The sequence below is a fragment of the Lissotriton helveticus genome, chromosome 3_1 (genome assembly GCF_964261635.1).
Source record: "Lissotriton helveticus chromosome 3_1, aLisHel1.1, whole genome shotgun sequence".
Classification (NCBI taxonomy): domain Eukaryota; kingdom Metazoa; phylum Chordata; class Amphibia; order Caudata; family Salamandridae; genus Lissotriton; species Lissotriton helveticus.
This window is the reverse complement of record NC_136061.1, coordinates 732,082,672-732,108,354: the sequence shown is the minus strand read 5'-3', so window position 1 is coordinate 732,108,354 and position 25,683 is coordinate 732,082,672. Positions and strand designations below refer to the sequence as shown.

Below are 25,683 nucleotides of genomic sequence, written 5' to 3'. Positions count from 1 at the left end.
AAAAAACAATGGTTCTGTTGGGAATCATATTTACATTGCAGATATATTGAATATACAAATGAGCAGATATACCCAATGAGTGATATATCAAGGAACACGACTTGTGTTGAAAACAAAGGAAAAAATACAACAAACAACTGACCACAGTGGAAGGTAAAGGTAAATCTTTTGTATTCAGCCTTTTGGTCGGTTTGATTCTCAATCTATTTGGGAAGCTGTCCAAAACACACAATACATCAAACTGAAAGTACATGGGGTGAGTAAGTCGTAATTTAGTGACTGGGTGCTCAACAGATATTAAACAACAAACATAATCCTACATCTAGATATCATATTTAAACCATACGTGTCCACTCTAAGTTACAGTAGTTTCAAACCGATATATTATTTCTTTAGTTCATTGGAACTCTGTGTGGACGGATACATAGACAGAACGTCGACGTTTCGACCCTAAAACAGGATGCGGTGATTTATGAGCATCTAAGGCGGGTCTTCCTCAGGACTGCAAGAAGGTTGGACAGCTGGCCATGAAGGTCAGCAAACATTACAAGATTTAGGTGTTTTCCTGGTGTCTTGAATCTTTTACTTTGACTCAGTCTACCGCAACCAGATAGCAGTGGCTGGTGCATTCTTTTCTTGGCACTAGTTTCCAGTTTATTCTTTAAAAATTCATAACTCCTGTTCTACTGATTGAATATTTGTCATTTTGGTGTTGTTTTATTTATTAAATGAAGTTCTTTTTTAACCTGAGGTGGGATCTTTTTGGGTGGTGTTTTCACTGTTTTACTGTTTGGAGTGTTGGACAAATACTTTACACATTACCTCTTTAAGACTGACTGTTCTTTGTCAAGCTACCAGGCGGTTGAACACAAGTTAATGGCTTGTGGTTGCTGCTTAACCAGGGCTTTGCATCAGTCCTCGAATTGCATTTGAGACAGGGAATAAACTGTGGAACACAGGGCAGTTGCACCTAAGAAAGACTTAACCACTAACCACCACAGAGTGGAAACTTCCTGTGGCAGGTGTTCACACCTGGGTCATGAGTAATAGAATCAGTGCTTAACCATAAGTCACACATTCATCTTTGCATGGCAACATTCAGTGGTTTTATTGGCTATCCACTTTTGCTTAATTCGGACATCCAACCTTGCGCCCTACCATATTTTTTACTTCTTTCCTAGTTCTATCTAGGATTTGCTGTCACCCCTTAACTTTAGAGCTTGTTACATTTTCTTGTTTATATGTAATTTGTCCTACCACTCGTCTTTTCCTGAATTCTTCTGCTGCTAGTTGCCCTGGGGATCAGCACTTGGTCAGTATCGGCCTAATTACCAAGTGAATGGATCCTGTGCATACTGTGTCACTGGAAACAAGCTATACCAGGCTGATGAGCCATAACACGGACATGACCAGTCCTCAGTTGCTTGTGTTCTGGTAAATGAAGGGCCTAGCTTGGCAGTTCGAGCTGAACTGTTCCCATTAAAGCAGGGTCAAGAATGATTTGCATTTATCTGGTTCCAATCTGAGGTGGCATGGTGTGCAAAATAACGATGAAATGGGATACGGCCCTGAGTAATTACCAGTGGCAGAGATTATTTCAAGCATCCCATCTGTTACTTTTTTTTATACTTTAGTGTCACCCTAAGTGAAATGGGTATGCCCAGACGTGGGTCCTGTGCACACTGTGTCACTGGAACCAAGCTGTGCCTGGCTGAAGATCCCATAACTAGGGCAAAACTGGTCCTGGGTTTCTTTTGTTTGCTGTGGGAGGTCCTGGCCTCAGGGCCGGACCTAGGCATGTGCAAAGTGTGCACCTGCACAGGGCCGCCAAACCCCAGGGGCCGCCACGACAAGGATCGGAAGGATCTGATAATCGTGGCAGTGGCGGCCCCCTGGCAGGATTTGGCGGCCTCCGGCTCCGACCCCGGCTAGCAATGGCACAGCGTTGTTTTCAATCTTGTTATTAGTTTCACTTTGATTTGGGTCCCAGGGCCGTCAATCTTAGCCCACTACCAATGACCGTATGACGTGACGGCCCTGGGACAGCCCCCGCGCGCTGTGAGCAGTGCGGAACTGCACACCTCTGCTGCCGCTCTGACGCGTCACGGTGGGTCACGCTCCCGCGCCAGGGAGAGTGCGATCAGTCACTATCCAGCAATTCGCCCAGTTATGGCGAGCATGTGCCTTCTATTCACGTCAGGAGACAGTCCACAACTCGAATGCATGCTTCGAGGTCATAAGAGACTGCCGGCGCGCATCTCTTCTAGGTCTCACACAAAGTCTACGTCATCGTCTATATTCGGGATGAAGTTAAAGATAGCTCCTTCTCCATCCTAATCAAGTGACACAGTCTTCGGGTGACGAGCCATCTGAAACCTTTTTCTTGTCTGCTTGCGAGGTAAGAGAGTGTCGAGTTGGGGCTGGCAGAGGAGAGCGAGGGAGGATACGTGAGGTAGAAGATATCCGTTTCAAGCTAGGGGATTAGCACACGGGTGCCACTCAACAGCTATACATTTCTAGCTCTGCCACAGAGCCCAGATGGCGCGCGTAAACACAATTACATCACTGCTGAAAATGGAGTCTACCTCAGACTTGTTTTCACGGGGAGAGACAAGCCTATATATAATTTCTAGCCAGCACGAAGGTCGTCACCGCTTGACACGAAGACCACTGTAGATAGATTCCAGCGGCGTAGACATTGAGATGCGCAGCAAAAAAAAGATACGTCGTTTGGAGCTGGTGAGGACAGGGTGTTGAAAATGTGCTGGTGATTTATATCCCTTGCGGCAGATATGGTAGCATTGGGAGTATCATTACAAGTGGAGAATTGCAATCTGTTTTCGTAAGAAAAACTAATTGAATAATTAATGCACTTTCCAATAGTTACGAGTGGGTTAAACAAATAAAAGTCTAGAGGTTTGGAGGGATTCCAAAGAGTCTTCAGAGCTTTAACGAATCTTTTAGTCTGTACCAGACTTCCAATAGTCAATAGCTATCAAAAGCCCACTGCTTCCTTAAACAATGTTTCTTTCGCACGGTCTTCCTGACACATAAATATGACGTAATGCCCTCAATATTCACTGAAAGAAATTAAGTTACCCCTATAATATTTCACATTTTAAAATGTATTTTTTTTCAAAATTCCGTAGGCTTGAGGCTTCTATTCAATATTTGGAAATAAGCAGCAAACAGAATGAGCGACAATAATTTTATACTATGCGAAAGGGGATTAGTTGAAGCGAAACTGCCCCCCCCTACACCCACACCCTTTCTTACCCCTTACCCTAAGCACAGGTCCCCCTACAACCTACTTACAGCAGGTGGTAAATGTATGTGGCAAATCCACATGGAATATGGGGTTCCTTGTGATTTAATGGCTGGAAAAAACGACCTCACGCACTGAGGGGCATATCATCTAGAAACTGAGTTAAAATTATCGCCGCTTTAGCGGCAGAAAACTGTCCCTAAATCGGCAATGATGGGCTTGATAATACGCCCTTGAGAATTCCAATAGAAGCCCATGTTCACAGCAGAACATGGGCTTCTATTGGAATTCTCAAGGGCGTATTATCAAGCCTCTTATCTCCACTTTAGTTTTCTGAATTTGGAATGGCCTAATTGCGGGCCCTTTTGTTTAGATTTCTTTTTTGGGTGGACAGTGGTGCAACCTGGGGTTGGTGCATTAATCTGAGCAGGGGCAGAGACATGCTGTGGAAGCTGTACTGACCTTGAGTCAGTAAAACCCAGGGGATACTCCTGTTAAGCCACAGGTACTACTGCTAGTGTCACTAGGTAGTGGTAACTCAGTTTCATTGTTGAACATTAAAAGAAGGCGACTTCAGGCAGGATAGAATTGGTGCTCACTAGGCAGGTCTTACTTTTGTTCTTGGATCTGACTATGTTGGCATCACAAACTTCATATCTACAGATGTTGGATTTGTCTTTGTGGATCCTGGCTTGTTTGGCTCATTTATTGTTAAAATTACTTTCACCTCATGAATTGTCCCTCTTGGACATAAAAGATTAACCATTGGTGTTGGCAGCAAGGTAAGCAGAGCCGGCCCTAGGCTGGGGACTGCGTGGTAATGGCATTTTGTTTGCTTTGATACTTGCACAAGTGCCACCATTGCCTTTGCCTACGAACGTAACGTTTGTTCTTGTGCTCAAGTGTCTACCATATATTGCTGTATTATACCTCCTCTAATTATACTTTGTTTTCTCTCGAGCAGGCTTCACTTTAAAATAGTTTATTGCAGGGGATTAGACTGTAGACACCTAGATCTTTGTTTACCCAACAAATTCCAAAGCATTGTAGCTGTAAGATAACTTTGGTGGTGAATACACTTGCTGGCGACTGGCGAGATCTGTGTGCAGTCTAGTTACAGGCCGGCCTCAGTCACTCATACAAAGTATAAAGAGACAGAGTTAAATGTGATGTCCCAGCTGCAAAGTGAAGCATGCACCATGCAGGTCACAGATTTGTATTTTACGTAGGAAGCTCAGCGAGTTACTGCTTTCATCATTGCAGACATTCTTTAGTGAGATAGGTCTCAGGTTACCACCTTGTAATATACCTGCTTAATGAATTATGAACCATCTTTAAGGAATTGCATGGATGGTAACTGCAAGGTATAAGTTTAGAAACAGTGCTTTTTGCTCAGTATTTCATTATTCTGGGGCCCCCACCTACGCTCCCTGCACATCGCCACCATGAGCCTAGAGCCGGCCCTGCTGGCCTGGCAGTTTGGGCTTGACTGTTCCCATGAGGAACAGGATCAAGACTTATTTGTATATGGCTGGATCCAAGCTGAGGTGGCATGATGAACAAAATAACAATGTGTTGGGATTCTACCCCTAGCAAGTGCCAGTGGTTAGACACATTGCAAACATTCCTCTCATCTCCTTTGGTGTGGTTCACTTCTAATTACCAACAGCACCATTGTGGATCAGAGTAAGCTACTTACTTTGACAGCAGGTAACTCATCCCTGCTCCAGCTCTTACTTTGAAAGTATTGTGAACTGATATTTTGTATTATGCCTTACTTATTTGGAACTTCATCCATCTACTCTCTGACACCTCACTATCTAACATAGCAATTCATGGTTAGGCTCTTTACTTCAGGGAATGCCATTCGTTACATTCCTTGTATCGGATATTCTTATTTAGATCTGAAATAACTCCACCATCTACGATCTTGCTCTGGCCCTGAGGGAAAAAACATCTGATGCATGGTCTGGTGAATCATATGTTCCCTGCTGATGTTAAGACTACTAAAATCATGTTTGTTTCTGAGGACTGTGTGGGACACTTTTCTAATTTTCCTCATTTGTCTTTTGTTTGGTCCACACTCTTTCTTTATGTGCATTGATATTTAGCAGTTTTCTGTGTCTTTAGTTCATCTTTGTGTATATCACATGTATTTATTGGTTTGTGTGTCATGTACTGGAAAGTATAGAAATGTAAAATACAATGATTCCTGTATGATGTTCATGATTAAACTACCTTTTAAACGTTATCACAAAACAAGTTTGCAAACTAACCATGTGCTTTCATAAATACAGAGCTGTCAGTCGGTCCCATGTCAGGAAGGCACTCTTCTTACACTTTTCAGCCAAGACCTCTAATCATGCTGGGACTTGTAGTTTTACCGTTACCATTATAGATATGGACTTATAAGTGTCACCATTCTTAATGTTGTTGGCTGAAAAAAAGAGGAAAAACTTGTGGAAAGTCATCCTTATGACTTGGGGCCAGTTTACACCTATGTAAATAACAAAATGTGTCTATTTAGTGGGGAACCTAAAGCTAAAGTCACTGTGTTGTGAAAGGGCCGCAGAACATAGCAAAAATCCTTTACACACTGGATATCAGTCTAGCGGCATCCTTACCTCTGGGTAAAGGATGATGAATTATGTTTTTGACAAATGCCGTGTATCATTTGACCATCGTCATGACTTGCATGATGAGCATTTTTGATAAATATTATTAAATATTTGGGCTTGGATTTTTTTAACACGTCAATTGAGTGAATATATAACAAAAGATATATCAATATATTTTTCCTTACAGGGAACAATTCGATTCATTGGTTGTAGTTGCTGGAGCTCATGATATAAGTGAAAGCACCGAAGAGGAGCATCACCAGGTAAGCAGAACAGTTTTGCGTGCTTTTGGAAGGGAAACCAGACTCTTGCAACTAAAGGTCCTCTAGGTCACAGTGACTGACATCCCACCCTATTTAGTGCAGGGTAAACGCCATTGGCTTCCCTTCCCAGGCAATGCCATGCAAAGCCGAAGTAGCCCCATCAATAGCCCCCATATGTGGGAAAGAAAACTTCTTGTGTTATTGCCAATGTTTTTTTGCTTTTCCGACTTTCTGTCTGAAGGTGGGATCACAATACCTTGGTAAATGCTTATGTTAATTCTTGTTTTTGCACTTTAAAATTATAGGGGCTTATTTATTAGCCCTTGTGTCACTTTTGCTTTGCCGGTGCGTCACTTTTTGTGACACACAGCAGGCTAAACAATGTGCCATGTTGCGTCATATTTAAAAAGTGACGGATCTAGATAGATGTGTCACTTTGTAAACCCCGCACCACATTATACCTGCGCCAGGTATAACGGGGCAGATTTACAAGCCCCTTGCGCCATTTTTGTGTCACTTTTAACATGGTAACAGTGATGCAAAAGTGGCGCAAGGGGCTTGTAAATCTGCCCAATGTATGCAGGGTCAGCATTCTGACGCAAGTAAGCCTCGTAGAAGTGGCGCAGTGAAATCTATGAGATTGTACTGCATCACTTCAAGGACGTAAATGCGTCAATATCTTACGCTTGCCTCATGGCAGGCGTAAGACTGATGCAAGCACATTTAACATGGGACTTGCCCATGTTTAATGACCCATTGCTGGAGTTGCGTCACTTTTGTGACACACTCCAGCAATGCGTCATTTTTGTGCCTACAAATACATCAGAAATGCTGACGTATCTGTAACTTCTTGTGACATGATGTGTCATACTGTAAATATGACGCATCATTGGTGTCGCAAGGAGGGCGCAATGAAAAGTGACGCATCGCTGTTTTCTCGCAGCGATGCATCACTTTTCAGAAATGAGGCCCATAGTATTTAGTTTTAAGCATGTGCATTTCGGCAATACATACTATATTAGCAAAGATGTGCTTGTCATACTTTCTTACTACATCAGTAGTAGTGAAGTGATCCCAGATGGCATGGGGTATAGAAGCCCGGGTGTGTTGGCATGGTGTAGGTTTCTACCATCTCATGTACTACACCAAGTCTTGTAAAGGTGAGACATCACTCAATATTCGCATTGCTAATTTTTTAATTAGCGCTAGTGCTGATATCTCTGAAATTTATTGTATTAACACTATCACTGGGGTACATTATGTAGGGATATTGTCAGATCGCATTGAAAAAAGACCTTGTCACAGTATAGATGCACTGTTGGGCGCTTTCATGGGAGGATAATAAAGTCTGAACGTTCTGCCAGATAGATTACGCAAATATCATGTATAATTCCTCTGAACATAGCCAGGTATTTATGGGTAAGATAGAGGAGATGTAGGAAATTTAAATGTATTAGTTTGTATCTAGGATTGAATGGAGTTTTCTATACCTGTGCACAACAGTACTCCCAGCTATGTTTTAGTTAGTTTCACTTCCAGGTCCACCTACCACCGTCTTCCAGCCAGATGGTTAACTAGTGGCTTCAGCATAGATATAGGATAATGCATTTCTAGCATATTCTCTTTAATTATCTTGGTGAGGACTTAGTTTTCCTTTGGGGATTGCCTTAATGACTGTCATTGAAATCTGGTTGTGTGCTTCAGACTGTTTCATAATAGCTATTTCTACCTGCAGGAAAGTAGCTTTCCATTGCAGTACCCCCCTCCCCAACACACACACGTTTTGCCAGATTTCTAATGCACTTTGACTGAGTGTGCACTGGGTCCCTGTCAACCGGGTTCTCAGTGCCTGTGTTCTTTCCCTAAATGGTACCCACAATTGGCACACACTTGCCCACATATTAGTCCCTTGTAGAAGGTACAAGTGGTATCAAGGGCTGCAGCATGTATTGTACCACCCTAAAGGACCCCACACCTAACACATACTCACTGCCATTGCAGGCTATGTGTTGTGTTGTGGCTAAACTAAAAGAGTTGGCAAGGCACCCCTTCCTGGGTGTCATGCCTACACACCAATGCATGTGGCAAAGGTAAGTCACCTCTCTGGAAGACCTTATAACCCTAAGGCAGGGTGCACTATACCACAGGTGAGGGGATCACTGAAACAATATCGATGGCAAAAATATAGACCTACAAAAATATCGAGTAAAAAATATAGAATGCCAAAATATCGACTTCCTATCTTCAAACAGGTAAGTTCAAAAATATCGAATCAAAAATATAGACCTACAAAAATATAGATAGTCAAAATATCCAAATTTTTTAAATATTTAAAAGTAATTTTAAATTAATGAAATAATAAATATAACTAACTTAAACAGACTTAAAATACTTAAATAACATTAAAATTAATAAATAATTAATATAAATAAAAAATAATTTATATATATATATATATATATATATATATATATATATAAACATAGTATTCATAAATAATATACAATATATTTACCATAGGATAGCGAGAGGGTTAAATTTACTATTACCACTCCAGTGAGTGCAACAGTAGAAAAAACATTGGATAGCATAGCAGTAAAAATTACTATTCCCACTCCAGTGAGTGCAACAGTAGGGAAAGCGTTGGATAGTGGGAGGGTAAAAATTACTATTCCCACTCCAGAGAGTGCAACAGTAGGGAAAGCGTTGGATAGCGTAGGGGTAAAAATTACTATTCCCACTCCAGTGAGTGCAACAGTAAGGAAAGCGTTGGATAGCGTAGGGGTAAAAATTACTATTCCCACTCTAGTGAGTGCAACAGTAAGGAAAGCGTTGGATAGCGTAGGGGTAAAAATTACTATTCCCACTCCAGAGAATGCAACAGTAGGGAAAGCGTTTGATAGCGTTGGGGTAAAAATGACTATTCCCACTCCAGTGAGTACAACAGTAGGGAAAGCGTTGGATAACGGGAGTGTTAAAATTACTATTCCCACTCCAGAAAGTGCAACAATAGGGAAAGCTTTGGATAGCGGGAGGGTAAAAATTACTATTCCCACTCCAGAGAGTGCTACAGTAGGGAAAGCGTTGGATAGCGTAGAGGTAAAAATTACTATTCCCACTCCAGTGAGTGCAACAGTAGGGAATGCGTTGGATAGAGTAGGGGTAAAAATGACTATTCCCACTCCAGTGAGTGCAACAGTAGGGAAAGCGTTGGATAATGGGAGTGTAAAAATTACTATTCCCACTCCAGTGAGTGCAACAGTAGGGAAAGCTTTGGATAGCGGGAGGGTAAAAATTACTATTCCCACTCCAGAGAGTGCTACAGTAGGGAAAGCATTGGATAGCGTAGAGGTAAAAATTACTATTCCCACTCCAGAGAGTGCAACAGTAGGGAAAGCATAGGCTAGCGTAGGAGTAATAATTACTATTCCCACTCCAGTAAGTGCAACAGTAGGGAAAGCGTTGGATAGAGTAAAGGTAAAAATTACTATTCCCACTCCAAAGAGTGCAACAGTAGGGAAAGGGTTGCATAGCGTAGGGGTAAAAATTACTATTCCCACTCCAGTGAGTGCAACAGTAGGGAAAGCGTTGGATAGCAGGAGGGTAAAAATTACTCTTGCCACTCCAGTGAGTGCAACAGTAGGGAAAGTAAATACTTCATATATAAATAAAAATACATATTAATATCAATTACAAATCAAATAAAATAATTAACACTTTTATATAATAAATTAATTAATCAATTAAAAATAAAAATAAAAATTAATTAATAAAAATATTTACCTACTAATACAAATTATTTACCAATTAACAATAAATTAATGAACAATTAAAAAATAATTAAAAATTAGATAAAAAAAGAATTAAAAAAATTGAATTACTTACAATCAAATTACTCCCCACCCTATTCCCCTATAAACCCACAACCCACAACAGAAAATAAATTAATAAAATTAACATAATTATCAATTAATAAATTAATTAAATTGAATTACCCATTATATTTTAATTAATTACCAATTAATAATTAATTAACAATTCATTCAAAATAAATACATTAACATATTTAATTATTTATAATTAAATAACTTCCCACCCTATTCCCCTATAAACCCACAACCCGCTATAGTAAATAAATTACTAAAATTAACATAGTTATCAATTAATCAATTCATTAAAATTAATTACCAATTATATTTTAATTAATTACCAATTAATAATTAATTAACAATTAATTTAAAATAAATACCAATACATAAATTAACATACTTAATTAATAATAATGAAATTACTTCCCACCCTATTCCCCTATAAACCCACAACCCGCTACAGAAAATAAATTACTAAAAGTAACATATTTATCAATTAATCAATTAATTAAAATTAATTACCAATTATATTTTAATTAATTACCAATTAATAATTAATTAACTAATATTTCAAAATAAATACCAATAAATAAATTAACGTATTTAATTAATTATAATTAAATTACTTCCCACCCTATTCGCCTATAAACCCACAACCCGCTACAGAAAACAAATTACTAAAATAACATAATTATCAATTAATCAATTAATTAAAATTAATTACCAATTATTTTTTAATTAGCAATTAATAATTAACAATAAATTCAAAATAAATACCAATAAATTAATTAACATATTTAATTAATTATAATTAAATTACTTCCCACCCTATTCCCCTATAAACCCACAAACTTCTACAGAATTATATTACGCAAAAATTAAATACCATAAAAATAATGAATTAATTATAAATAATAAAATAAATATACACTTTTCAAACATATACTAACATAAAAAACACTTTAAAAATTGATATTAACTTATCTCAAATTCGATATTTTTGTAGTCTATATTCTGTCCATTCTATATTGTTGTGGTCTATATTCTGTCCATTCGATATTTTTGTTGTCTATATTCTGTCCATTCGATATTATGTCCATTCTATATTTTTGATTCGATATTAATGCTATCCTATTCGATATTTTTGTAGTCTATATTCTGTCCAGTCGATATTGTTTCCATTCTATATTTTTTAATCGATATTAATGCAATTCGATATTAAAAACTCGATATTTTGAGTGTCTACCCAGGTGAGGGTATAACTGCATGAGCAATATGCCCCTAAAGTGTCTTAGTCTAGGACATTCTGGGACACTGTAAGTGCAGTGAAGCCATTTTGAGTACATGGGCTGGAAGTTTGTCAAAACGAACTCCACAGCTTCATGATGGCTTAACTGAAGACTGAGAAGTTTAGTATCAAACCTTTCAGTATAATAAACCCATACTGATACCAGTTATTGATTTGTGATAAAATGCACTCAGGGGGTATCTTAGAGATGCCCCCTGAAAAATGACCAACCTCTAGTGTATTGGCTGACCGGTCCTTGCCAGCTAGCCACCACCAGACAGGCTTTTGACCTCATTGGGTGAGAGCCTTTGTGCTCTAGGAGGTCAGGAACAAAGCTTGGTCTGAGTAGAGGTGCTTCTCACCTCCCCCTTTAAGAACAGAAACACTTTGATGTGTGCCCCAAAGGCTCTCGCCATGAGTTATGATGATTTGGGCCACTCCAACTAGTGGAAGTGCCCACCCCCTGTCTCCGCCCCACTTTTTGGCAGAAGGACTGGTGGGAAAATTAGAAAGCAGAGTCGGAATTTCAACCTTGAACTGGCACACCCCTTGGGTGGCTGGGAGCTGAGATGACCCTTCTCTTGGGAATTCTCCATCTTGAATTGGAGAATTAGGCCCAATAGGAACAGGGATGTGCCCCTTTCCCCAAAGGGAGGAGGCACCCAAAGGGTGTAGTCACCCTAGGTGACAGAGGCCATTGGCTACTGTCCACGACCTCAGTAACACCCTTAAATTCAGTATTTAAGGGCTCCCCTTAAACTTATTCCTCAGATTCGTCAACCTACGAAGAAGAAGGACCGAAGAGCCATGCAGCAGTGGAGAAGAATACAACAGCTGACTTGACCCCAGCCCTACTGGCCTGTCCCCTCCTCCAGCAACCCTGCTTCAAGAAACCAGTGTGGCTCACAGTCAGCAACCTCCAAGAACCTCGGGAACCTGTGCTGACTTCAACAAAGACTCTTTTCTCCCTTGGACACCGGATTTGTCCAGCAAAGAAACCAACACAAGGACTCCGGATCCAGGTGCGACTTTCAACACTCTGCACCCGACGCCCACATAGTACAGGTGGCACACGAACCCAGTGAAGTCACCCCGGCGACTCTGACCTGAGATCTAGTGTTGGACAACCTCTTCTGCCCAACCGATGGTGTTTTGGCTTACCCCACTATTCAACTTACCTCTCCAGTCAGACTGCAGTTGTTTTCTCCAACCGAGGATCTCCTTTAGTTTCAACGCTGCCCCGACACCTCCTTTGCACTCTGCACCCGGTTGCCCCTGTGCCACTGGTGGTGAAGTCTCAGTGCTATTTGGTGCCCCCTCCAGTGCTGGTCTTAACCCTCAGGGCCAGTGTCCCTGAACCGCAGATACTTACCTGTAATCAGTGCCTCTTTGAGGTGCCCCCAGCCTCCATTGGATAACATTGGGCCAGTGACGTCTGCACCCCGGCCGACCCAGTGCCGCTAGTGGTGTAGAACCTTCTTTGGTCTGATCATTGCCCACTGTTGACCAAAATCCCTGGAGACTGAATCTCAAAAACGTTTACTTACTTGTAAGTTGTTCACCTGTTTTTTTCCCATGGGATTTTGTGTGATCTTGAATACAAAGTATATTTTTCTGTACTGAAAAACATTTCGTGCACATCTAAAGTATTGTTTGATGCTATACAAACCTATTGCCAGTAATCTGAAAGTATTGTATAAAAGTCTACTTACCTGTAACTGAATTAAACTTCCTAGAAATAAAAGTAACTAAAGTAATATTTCTCTACACACATTGGCCTGGAGTCAGTCATTGAGTGTGCGTTCTTGCCTTGTATGAGTAGGTACGCCAAATGCATTCACATTACCCTCTGATAAGCATAACTGCTCAGCTCAGCTACCGCTAAATTGAGAGTAAGGTATTATCTACTTTAAAGTCTGTCATACCTTTGGGGGCTCACTGGACCTCTATTTGGTATAGTAGATACAGAGCCAGCTTCCTACACTACCCCCATCAATAAATATCAGTAAAGTCATTAATTGTTTATCTGGGACCAGGTTATCAAATGTGACCTATAGGATTTGTTTAGGGCTTTTCTAAACATGGGCGGAAATCTTGGGTTGTCAGTTAATAGAAGGAGAGGGAAGTATAGATGATGACATCATACTGGCGATGTCAGACTCCACCACGAGTTTGACATGTGGAGTTTCCTGTGTCTATCTCCGCTCTGGTACTTTTTGAACTAGTACTCAACACTGTCTGTAAGAGTCCCCGTTCAGACAGCCTATGCTCTTTTACCAAGTGTTTACAGTATGATGGTGGTGAAAATAGAATGATCCAAACGGAGCTTGCACTGCTAGGTAACAGGTTTGGAATTCCAGTACAGAAAAACCTCCACTCTTTATACATGATTACCAGATAATTGAGCCTGCCTCCAATCCCACCCAAGCATAATAAGTGTCCCTCTCAACTTATGAAAAAATATTCTGGGGCACTGATTTAGAGTTTGGCAAGTTGGGTACTCCTTCACAAACATGATAAAGTACCCTGAATATCAAATCCTTGGTCCACCCACTCAGGTGTGAGTTGGGGCTGTCACTTTTCTGACTTTGTCAATAGAAAACAAATTCCAAAAGCCTGATGTAGTAAGGGCATCAGACCGCCTGCCCTACTTAAGCAGAGGGTCTTTTTTTCTGTCCGACACCACCAGATAAATCCTAGTGGTAAAAAACTGGAATCAAATAATGAATCGCCCATCCCACACTGGGAGAAAGCTCCTTAGGTGTGGGGGCATTCTTTTTTTTTCTCAGAAACAAACTCCCTCTTTCTGAAAAACAAAATGGTGTGGTGTGCAGCCATCAGAAACGTGGCGAATGTGCACCAAACCGTTTGTGCCTTATTAGGAGCCGCCATGATGGCAGCTCTTGTGAAGGCACAGAGATCAACACAGGGCTGGCAGTGATCTCTAAGTACAGCAGTCAGAATTCCAACCAATGTGCTGGACCTCCACCACCATTTTGAAAAGTGGCCCTTCCACCTTCCATATCTTAAATTTAGCACTTAATCAAGAACACTACTTTAATTCAGGTAATATATTCCATCATGGAGATGGGTAGGGTGATCTCTCTAGTAACTTGCTTTGTTAGCTCATCAAGGGGTCAGACAGATAATTTTGGTCATGTCTTCTGACATGTTCGAACAACAGAACCCTACATAGGTTAAAATACCATATACCTTTGGTTCAAAATTCATAACAAGGGGCCCAATTCACAAAAGAAATCTGAGACAAAATCCTAACTTTACGACTTTCAGTATTCACAAAGGGTATTTAGGAGTAGGAATGTTAGGATTCCTAACTATACTACTCATAAATGCCCATTGTGAATACCGAAAGTCATAAAGTTAGGATTGTGTCTCCGATAACTTTTGTGAATCGTGCCCTCCTATCTTTCTTTGAGAGCAAAGTTGTATTCAGCTGAAATGAGAGGTCCAGGAGCTCCAGTAAAATTTCTGGCAAAAAACTCTAAGCACAGGTAGTTACACCCTTTTCCAGGAACTTTTACTCAACGGTTCCATTCGTAGGCATGGCAAACATATGTGTATTCATTATACGTGTAACAACTTTTTCCTGGTACATTGAAAACATTTTCATAAACAGTGCGCTCTTCCCACTGGATCAGGAACCTTTTATTTACAAATGCCAGATTAAGAACATCATATCTCATCCCCAGTCTTTCCATGCCATCCGGAGATGACCTCTGCAAAATACCCTTCACTGTTAGTCGCTGAAGCTCATGTATGTATTAGCGCAATAGCAGTGTGTTCACGTGACATAATCAAGATGGAGTCAGTTTTGTTTTTGCGTTCGCAGCCTCGGTGCCCACGCATGAATCCAAAGTATTAGACTGAGTCTGGTTTCTATTGTAGTGGAAATTTGCTGTTCATTTCTATGATCACCAGAGTCAGTTATTTCGGACTTATCACAGTTGATTCGTCATCCAGAGTATACACCTAACCTAACGACTCCTGTGATTAGGGGATCAATATTATTTCGGTGACTTTGCACATTTAGCACTAAATCATCTGAAAAAACAATGAGCGCCATCTTATGTATATGAACTGGTGTGAGTGGAATTTTTATAACATGCAAGCTATAGGTTCTCTAACTATGGCCAGCAAAAGGGGTGATCGAGGGCAGCCCTGTTTTGTGTCAAAGGTTTGATACACCAATCTATTAATTCTGATTCCTGCAGTAGGGACAGTATTTTGTAGCTCAGTCAATTGAAGTAAGGTATCTCTCAGTCTGTAGCGCCACAGCAGTGCTATCGTAAAAGTACAACACAGAGATTCAAACACCCTTTCAGCATCCAACAGGAATGCAGCTGCAACTGGGATGCGTTGGTGAATTGGAGGGCTGCTGTGAGCTTTAGGAAGTTATGCTTATTAGATCTCTGTGGGATAAAACTTGGCTGATCTCATAGCAAAATATAAGACATTTGTGGCAGCAGCCTCTCAGCGTAGCTAGTTTTTAATTATCAATATTTAATAGAAAGAGTAGTTTTTGGGAGGAGCACTGAGCAGGTTCTTTCAGCATAACATTTATAAAAGCTTCCCAAACTGCTGGTGAGAGCTTCCACCCACCCTGTGCCTGATTGCACATATTCAGGATTGTGGCATCAGTAGATCCAGGTGTTCTTTATAAAATTCTACTCTGAGGACATACCTCCCTGGAGCACTGCCACTAGTTAGTACCCTCATTGCACATTAGATAGACCTGGAGAGTGCCGTAGTACTAGCCATCATAAGATGTAAGTAACTCTGCAGAATGGGACGCAACTTTCTTTTCAGAGTTAGTTCTGTATGCAATATTGTCTTGCCCCCCTAGTACCATCGATAATTCAAGACTGGGTTTTACCTGTTCTTTCTCCCTCTACAAATTGAATGACCTAGGGATGTTTCCAGAGTGTCATACTTCCTTCTCTGCCATCCCTTATGTCATTGATCTCTCCAGTAATGTGCCATGGTCAGACTTCCCATCATATTTGTGATTCTAGTCCAATATAGTGGTTTGAGGAGCATCTAGACATTGGGGATTGCTTGTATGGCCATTTCTCTTTAGATATATACATCCCCTGGATATATACTTTGAGGGTTTCCATTATGCCTCTTAGTAATCAGGCATTCATTGATTTCAAAGTATTCAATGATGAGTTGTCAATAAAGTGCATAGTAGGGACTGATGAACTGGGCCCAAGTTGCTGGGTCACCCCAGATTTTTGCCTTCTCTTGCCAAACCCATTTCGGTTGACTTTTTTGACTCAGTGCCCTTTATTCCTGCTAACTAATGGTAAAGAGCTTGTGCTCCACTTTATAAACACCTTTAAAATTATTCTACACCTGATTTGTACAGTTAACTTACTTATAAGTTCTTAGTAAATGGTACTGCGTGTACCCAGGGCCTGTAAACAAATCCTTCTAGTGAGTTTCAGCACTCATTGTGCCACCTACTACACTACCTCTGCAAAACACGCCTCTGGCCTGCCACTGCTGCATGTAGTGAAGTTTAAACCTGCCATTTCAACCTGGCAAAATAAACCTTTTGCCAGGCTTAAACTTTCCTTTTTAATACTTATAACTCACCCTTCAGGTAGGTCCTCACCCTCCCAGGGCAGGGTGCATGGTGTTTGAAAAGTAGGATATGTGTTGTTTCGGTCTTACATGTGCTGACAGTGAAAAAACTCCTAAAATCGTTTTTCACTGTTGTAAAGCTATCTCTCCTATAGACTAATGCTGGGTTCCTGATTTCACTTAGTAAGTGATACATTCAAGTTTGGGAACATGTTGAGAAATGCTATTTCCACCCATTTGAATTGTAATTTTAAATCCTCGTTATTTGTAAAGTTGGATTTGAAGTTACTAATCTGAAAATGCCACTTTTAGAAAGTTGCCATTTCTCTGTTAAATTTTGCCAGCGTCCAGGGTCACATGACTGAGAATGGTTCTCCTGAGGTGTGTTGTGTATTGCTTCCAGACATAGGGACTAAAGGGGTCTGGAAGTAGAGGCAATAGGTCAACCTGATAGAGTCACTGGGGAGGAGTGGTGCCCTGCCTTGATTACACTTCAAAGGACACTGCCTGTGAAACACACAAAGGAACCTGACACCAGGCCTTCCCTTGCTTTTTTTCCCTAGATAGTTTGGAGCCAAACCTAGGGGAAGGGGACAAAAAGACCAGAACTAGTTTGGGCATAAGCCAGGGATTGACCTCTACACAAAGGCTGGCACTAGGTATAAATGTGCCATCTTCAGAACTTCTCATCATATCGCTTCTGGACCTTTGGAAGAATCAGAAGAAAGGCTGCCCTACTGTCTGAAGAAGGGCGATTGGACCTGCTTGCCTTGAATCCAGGACTCCCATAAGTGACTCCAAGTGTTGGTGGGCTGACCTGTTTGAGCTACAGGAACACAAGCTTCACGAGGCTTCCCTGAAACAGTCCACCTGACCAGCATCAACTCGACCTGCCTGAGCCCTGTTGCTGGCCTCTGTGGAATGAGTCCTGATCCCCAAAGGATTTCCCCTGCTCCAGGACTCTTGTTCTGTCATCAGAGTGTACTCCTCTTGTCTGAGATCTACAGACATCTTCACTCCATGTGAAAATCCATAGGTTTGGGGCTCTTTGTGACTGGGCTGCTTGTGACAGCAATAGTCACTGATTCTCCCACCACGTGAAGTTTTAACAGTGACCTGCTCTTAGCGTCAAACAGTGACTGTCTACTTCAACTGCTAATGAGAATCTCCAGCGACAACTCCTCCTCGAGCAGACAACAGGCTCCTCATGTTGACCGTCAACACTAAGCTCCGCTGCAGCTCTCTGTGTGTGTAAGTGTAAAAGGGGTAGGCCCTTAAAACTCAGGACCTGGGTCCGTGGGTCAGTACATAAGAGGTTGGTCTGAGTTTGCAAATTTAATAAACATATACAATTCAAAATAGAACCACGGTCACCATTAGATTTGAAACCAGTTCAAAGAATATCAAAATTATTCATTTCATTCATTATGGCATTTTATTCATTTATAGCCAAGATTGTAAATAGCGATTTAAGGTAGGTACATGTAATTGTAACATCATTACATTCAATATTCAAAATAGGTGCTCTCTGTGAAAGGGAAGGGTAAGTGAATGAGTGAAAGGGACAGGGTAAAGGTGTTGTGACATAATATTTACATCCAGATTAAAATGAAAAACCTCTACAGTCAAATCAATGGGCAAAGGTTCCCAATTTCACATCACACATAGATAATGAGAATACATCTCTTATTTGGCTCCTATGGTGTGTCAAGAAAAGAGGCGTATTTCTACGTTTCGACCCCTGATACGCTAGAAGGGCAATTCACAGCCTCATGTTGGGGTCTTCATCAGGAAGAGAATGGAGAGCCTATAAGGTAATATGAATAAAGAATTCAGAATTTTTTGGAGGGTGAGCAGACGTGGTAACGTTATTCATGGTAATGATGTGGAAGGTTACCTACATCAGCAAACGGTCATCATATGTACCGTCCGTAGGGGGGCTTCCAAAAGCTCCGAAGGATACTGAAATACAATAAAATAGGTGCCATCAGGGCCCTGAACTATGCTAGGTCAAAGAATAATTGGGGGTGGCGGGTAAAAGGACTTACTTTGCGTGCTGGTAGTCACACAGCCAATGGGCACAGGTAGGTCTGTCCTCGAAGGATATATTTATCTGTGGAGAGAGGGGAGGCTGCATTTAGTATACTGTGCCGTCTAGGTGGATAGGGGTTTAAAAATGTGGCAGATTACAATTACGGAGCAATTTTACAGTTTTTACCTTACAGGGGTGAGCGCAACGTCACCCTGTTGCTCCATCGGCGTACTGTATCAAATGCGATCGCGGTGCCGGTTTTATTTTACTGTAAAGAAAGGGGGACTGTATTTAGTTTCTTAGGTCAGCTCAGTAAAATACACTTTGGTAAGTGTGGCCGATTTTAATTGCGGGGCGCCCGGAAGGCGGATTGAACTTGGAAATTACCTTTTGAATTGGAACGCGCATTGGCGCTGTCACTTCGTCGGCGTCCTGCATGCGAGTGAGCTCGCGGTGCAGGCGCTCAATGCCAGTAACTTCTCGCAGAAAGGGGCTCGGCCCGCTGGTCCAATCGGATCAGGGCCTGACTCCCGCGCTCCAGGGAGCATCCTTAAAGAGATAGTCTCACAACATGGGAAACATTACTGGCTAGAGAAGCCAGAACTGAATTAATGCATGCTGAAACTAGATCTATATTTTTTTAACATGTAGAAAGTAAAAGACCATGGGTTAGAGTGCATTGATAATACATTGTCTATGCTTTAGCAAAGTCAAGGAGATCAAAGGGAAACTGAGCTGGGTTATAGTTTGTTACACCTCAATGTATATTTAGCCACAATATTAACATGTAAAAGACCAGACAGATTCCACATGGGTGAGGATACTTGGAAATACATTACATATTTTTCAGCGAGTTCGAAAAACCAAATGATACAAAGTCCTTATAAATGTCCAGAGGGTGTAAGGAGTTGCATTATTCTTACTAGTAGGAGCAGTTACTTTGCACAAGTGTGAATACATGGGGAAGTAACGGGAGGGAAGGTACATTAACCCAGGGTCTATTCAGGATTAAGTCCCGCCATCTGCGAGAAACTAGCTTCCAGTTCATTCAACCCCTTACTTATTGTTTGGAACTTCTGCATCCATTTGCATTCCCTTGTGTCAAGAGCTGCAGTTAGATTACCCCCCCCGTGGGCCGAGGGAGATTTTTTCAATTATCAACCAGCGGATGGATTCTGGTGAATGGTTTTTTTCGGTGAAATGCTCTACCAAAGGGGCCCCTGGGGTAGTGCAGCGAATCCGGCTACAGTGCTGGAAAATGCGATTCTTGGCTTTTTGCTGTGTCTGTCCAATGTACATGAGATCGCATGGGCACAGAATTGCATAAATCACTCCGCTTGAATTACAATTGGTCAGAGATTTGAGGTCTACTGTTTGGTCGTTGTAGCGTATTTGCTTGGTCTCCAAACACATCGGGCAGGCTTTACACTTTGTGCATTTGAAATGGCCCACCAGTTCAGGTAGATTCCATAGGTTCCGAATTGTCGGTGTCGGTGGCGTTTCTAGGAGAGACCTCACCACTGAATCCCTTACGTTCCTTGATCTTTTAAAGGCGTGCATAGGAGGGTCAGGAACCTGCAAAATTTCTCCTACCAGACCCCAGTGTTGATTCACAATTTTGCGAATAGCATTGCTTTCGGTGCAGAAGGTGGTCACACATATCATTCGGTCTTGTGCTGTGGTTCTGGTCCTTGGTTCGAGTAAGGTTGCTCTGTCCTGAAACCAAGCCCTCTTTCTTGATCTTTTCACTAGGCGTTTGGGATAGCCTCTGTCAATAAGACGGGTAATCAGGTCATCAGATTCCCTGAAAAAATCTTCTTTGAGGGAACAGTTTCTCCGGAGACGGAGGAACTGGCCAAACGGCAAATTGTCCCTTAAACCTCTGGTATGGTGACTGGTGTATCGTAACAAGGAATTCCTTTCAGATGGCTTGCGGTAGAGGGTGGTATAAAGGTTGCCTTCCTTCTCCTTGATACTAATATCCAGGAAATCGATCGATTCTCTATTGGATTGCATGGTGAATTTTATATCAGGCGATTGATTGTTCAGCCAGGCCAGGAATGCATGGAGAGGTTCTTCTTGACCAGTCCATATCATGAGGACATCATCGATGTATCGATGCCATGATGTTATCATCTCTCTATATGGGTTATTGTGTGAGAGGATGGTATCCTTTTCCAATTCGGACATAAAAAGAATGGCCAAGTCTGGAGCAAAGGCAGCACCCATCGCCACTCCTTTGCTCTGCTCCAAAAAGTTATTTTGGAAAGTAAAGAAATTTCTGGTCATTGCAATTTCCAGTAGTGCCACTATGAATTCTGTTGGCACTGGGGTAGGCTGTACACGCCCGTCCAGTATTCTCCTCATACTGTCCAGTGCTGGTCTCTGGGGAATGCTGGTATATAAGGAGACAATGTCCATTGTTACCAAGATCTGTTCCTCTTTGTTAAATGGCCTACGATCGATGTGGTTGATGACTTGCGTGGTATCTCTAAGATAAGTAGGGGTGGCCTCTGCTAGTGGTTTCAGGAAGACATCGATATATTTACATAAAGGCTCCAGCAGAGAACCACAACCGGAGATGATGGGTCTTCCCGGTGGTTTGGCGGGATCCTTATGGACTTTAGGTAAAACGTATATGGTGGGTGTTCTGGGTTGGTCTACATTAAGATATTCGAACTCTTTCTTGGAGAGAAAGCCCATCTCTAACGCCTTAGTTGTTATGGCTGTGATGTCCATGCGTATTTCTTTAGTTGGGTCTCGCCTTAAGGGTCTGTAGCTGATAACATCTGATAGTTGGGATAGAATCTCCGCCTTGTAGTCATCCACATCTAGTACCACTATGGACCCGCCTTTGTCTGCTGGCTTAATCACTATCGCCCTCTGTGTGGGCTTGGACTCAGACATGGGAAAATCTTCAGCGGAATAAAGCTGGTCCCTGTGTTCAACACATTGCAGTAGGCCTGAACTTGTGACTTTGACATGGTCCAGTGCAACCCAATAGCCACAATTGGCACTTTGCATCTAAAACTTTAACAATTGATAACTTTAGTTCCAATGATTGGATTAGTGTGGTTTTGGTGTCATTGAATATATTAGAATTTGCCCTAGTTTGCTAAATTTGTTTGACATTTTAATGTTTTTTTGTTTTTGCTTTATTATTAATTGAGTGCTACATAAATACTATACCGATTGCCTCTAAGTGAAGCCTGACTGCTATTTTGCCAAGTTACCAGTTGGTTAAGCACAGGTTTATTTAGTGACTTTCGTGATATCTGTTTATTACTTGAGTGTGGCTCTCACTCCTCTCAACTAATACCCCAGTTTTATACAGCGAGATGTTCTGAAACCTACATGGCTTGATCCTCCAAAGGGTCGAATGGTAGTCCGGTATTAGGAGAATCAGGAAATGGTCAGACAGTGTTCTCGAAAACATCATAATGTCTGGGAGCCATTCTGTCCCACTGCATGAAAGCAGCCAGAAGTTTATCCTTGAAGCTTAGTCATCGACCGAGGTATGACACATGAATTGTTTTGTTCTAAACATACGTCAATCAAACTGCACATCAGTGTTACCTCAAGTATCGCTGTGGTGGACTATGATGGGCAAGGAGCACTCACTAGACCTGTAAATCTGTAAATCCAGAGCACAGTACTAAAGTCACCCGAGACTATATGAAAAAAGGTGACAATGAAACCTATTTTAAGATGTTATTGTAGGGATCTGAGAGCCCTTTTTGGGAACATATATGTTAATAAATGTATCAGCGTTTAGTTGCCCCGTTATGATTACAAACCTACCTTTTGTATCAGCTGTACAGCTATGCATAATACAGTTTACAGACACACATATCAACATCACAATTCCTCCACAATATATGAAAAGAAGTATCTTTTGGAGCCCCAATTGTCTGTGCATGGATATTGAATTTTAGGTTGGATGTGAGCATCCTGAAACATGGCTATATCTATATTATGTCTTTCAAAGTATGATATTACTTTCCTTAGTTTTTGAGGTTATTAAGGCATCTAATATTGCTGCTAAGTAGATTAATCAGCCATAGCTGTTAGCCATGGTCAGAGGATTCTACTCTTTCAGCGGTGATTAGGATGCATTTTGCAAGGGTGTTGAGTATTATTTGGGCGGTGTACCTGATGCTTGTCCAATGTTAGTGTCAGCAAATTATAGAAGTCCTCAAACACCCACCCCCACTCATACCAACTCAAAATATCTCTACAGAAACCTCTCCAACAAATCTTGGGACCTTCTTAGCCCCAAGAAATCAACAGAATTGGTATGCAATGCACTCCATGCTAATGAGGGCAGAGTCACTCACAAAGCCTGGAGAACCAGCATGATACTGCATTAGGGGAGATTATGATAGTGATCCACCTAGCCTGGGCAGTATGTGTTATGTTCATTATTAAGCAACGCAATAATTGGTCTATAGAAAAAGTACTCTTTTTGGCATGGTTAAGCCCAAATTTTTGACTGACTATAAATACAACTATGACTGAATGTGCACTGGGTTTCTGTTACTCAGGCTCCCAGTGCCTGTGTCCTTTCCCAAAACGGTTTGGGACACCTCTGGCCCACATATAAGTTCTTAGCAAAAGGTACTAGTGGTACCAGTGGCATTATGACCAGAGAGGGTCTCTAAGGGCTCTTAGCATGTTTAATGCCACCCTCACCAAACACATGCACGCTGCCACTACAGCCTGTGTGTGTTGGTGCAGCTAAAAGTGAAGAATCGACCTGGTACATATCCCTGTGTGCCAGGCCTGCCAGTACTGCAGGAGACAAAGGTAAGCCACCCATACAGCAGGCCTTACAGCCCTAAGGCAGTGTGCACTATACATCTTGTGAGGACATTACTGCATGATCAGATATGCCTCTATAATTTCTAAGCCCATTGTAGGAACACCATTGAAGAGCAGTGAGCCTCAAATGCTTCCTGCCCTTTGAAAAGCTAGCTTGGGCCTCTCTAGCTAGTGGAGATATGCACCCTCCTCACCTAGCCCCACTTTTGGCGGCAAAGTAGACGGGAAAATAAGTAAGCAGGAGAGGTGTGTCCCCTCCCAGCCAGGACCCCCCATAAGGTGTCCTGACTCTGAGCTGAAGTGGCCCCCTCCTTTGAAAATCCTTCACATTGCTTTGGAGTATTTTAGCCAATAGGGATAGGAGTATTCTCCCTCCCCAGATGGAGTGGACCTGCAAAGGGTGTAGTCACCCTAAAGGTAAGTAGCACATTGGCTACTACCTTCCAGCCCCTGTAATGCCCCTAAATTCAGTATTTGGTGGCACCCTTGAACCTTAATACTCAGATGCCTGGTGGCCTTAAGAAGAAGAAGGAGGGAAGAGCCGTACCAGCAGTGAAGGCTCCAGACAACAACTGACTTAGCCCCAGCCCTACAGGCCTGTCTGCAGCCTTTGAAGAAACCTGCTCCAAAAAGCGACTCATCCTGCGGAACCAGCGACCTCCAAAACGTTGATAGAACTGCCTGCCTTTCCCAAAGACTAAGAACTCCAGAGGCCAGCAGCCCTATCCACAAAGAACCCAACACAAAAAACTCCAGTGCCCAGCTGAACCGCACATCCAGGCATCCGGACCCACTCCTACAGAAGACGCCTCCAGCCCGAGTTGAAGTGGCCGATCTGTCCCAAAAAGGTTCCTCAGTGGTCCTAAGCTCAAGTCTACTCTAGAGCGACCTTTCCAAGGACTCCGCGATAACACCTGCAGCCTCAACACAAAAGGTCACCCCACCATGATCAGCTCCTGGAACACTGCAGTGATATCCAAAGATACACCTGCACCCGCAGCCCCCAGGCCTTGGGGAGCTCAGTTGATGGTGGCTTCATCATCCCAGCTTACCTCCAGAGCAACAGGTTCTCATCGTCCAGTTTCCTTGCAGCCTGCAGCATTAGTTTAAAATCGTTGCTCTCCATTGATTTGTATTGGGCACCGAAGCTGTGTTGGCACTCTGTACCTGGTCACCTCCGTGCCTTTGTGGGTGTGTGTTTGGTGCTGCCTTTCGTCCCCCCAGTGCTGATTTAAACCCCCGGAGATTGACCTCCAACTCTGATTTTACGAATACCGGGGCATTGACCTGTCCATCCTTCCAACGTCGGCGAATCCAGACCCTATCGAAAGACTAATCATTATTGACTCTCCAATTTAATTTGCGAGTTGGCCAGAGTGGAGACATGTCTATAAGTTTGTGTGTGTATTTATTGCTTCATGTGGGAAGTGCAGTGCAAGGGTGAAGGGAGGCGAGAGGGGTGAGATGTTGGTTCGATTGTTTTACTGATCCTCAGGTGCTGTCCTCTCCAGCAGCTTGTGTACTTACAATCCGTCATCTGTCTGTTTACTGTTTGTGGGGGGGATCGCCCTCTGGGTGCAAAAATCTCAATAACATTTGTTGTAAAAAAAAGAAATGGGCCCCAGTCTCCAAATTTGACCTCTGCCCCCAGCCGCCTCAGTGCCACTGGTGGTGCCGTCCCTATATGTACCTGACCCTTGCCCAGTTTTGATCCTAAAAGCCAAAGACTGAGATTTTAAGTTGTGCGCCTACCTGTGAAATTGCATTATTGTTTTCCTTCCATAGCTCAACAGTCTCTTGAGAAGGCGCATTGTTCTGAAACAGGTGCCAAGTGTGACACCTGTTTCAAAACAATGCGCCTTCTCAAGAGAATTTTTCAGTGGCTTCGTTTGAGTTCAAGAAAGACTCTTACTCAAGAAT

General features: G+C 42.1%; 1 protein-coding gene across 1 annotated transcript in view; it reads left to right on the top strand.

Moving 5' to 3' along the window:
- Positions 1–25,683, top strand: part of OVCH2 (ovochymase 2) — a 996,115-nt gene that overhangs the window by 812,502 nt on the left and 157,930 nt on the right. The window contains exon 17 of the mRNA XM_078680899.1: positions 6,071–6,146. Within this exon, the coding sequence (XP_078537025.1) occupies positions 6,071–6,146 (76 nt within the window). The remainder of the gene's footprint in view (positions 1–6,070; positions 6,147–25,683) is intronic.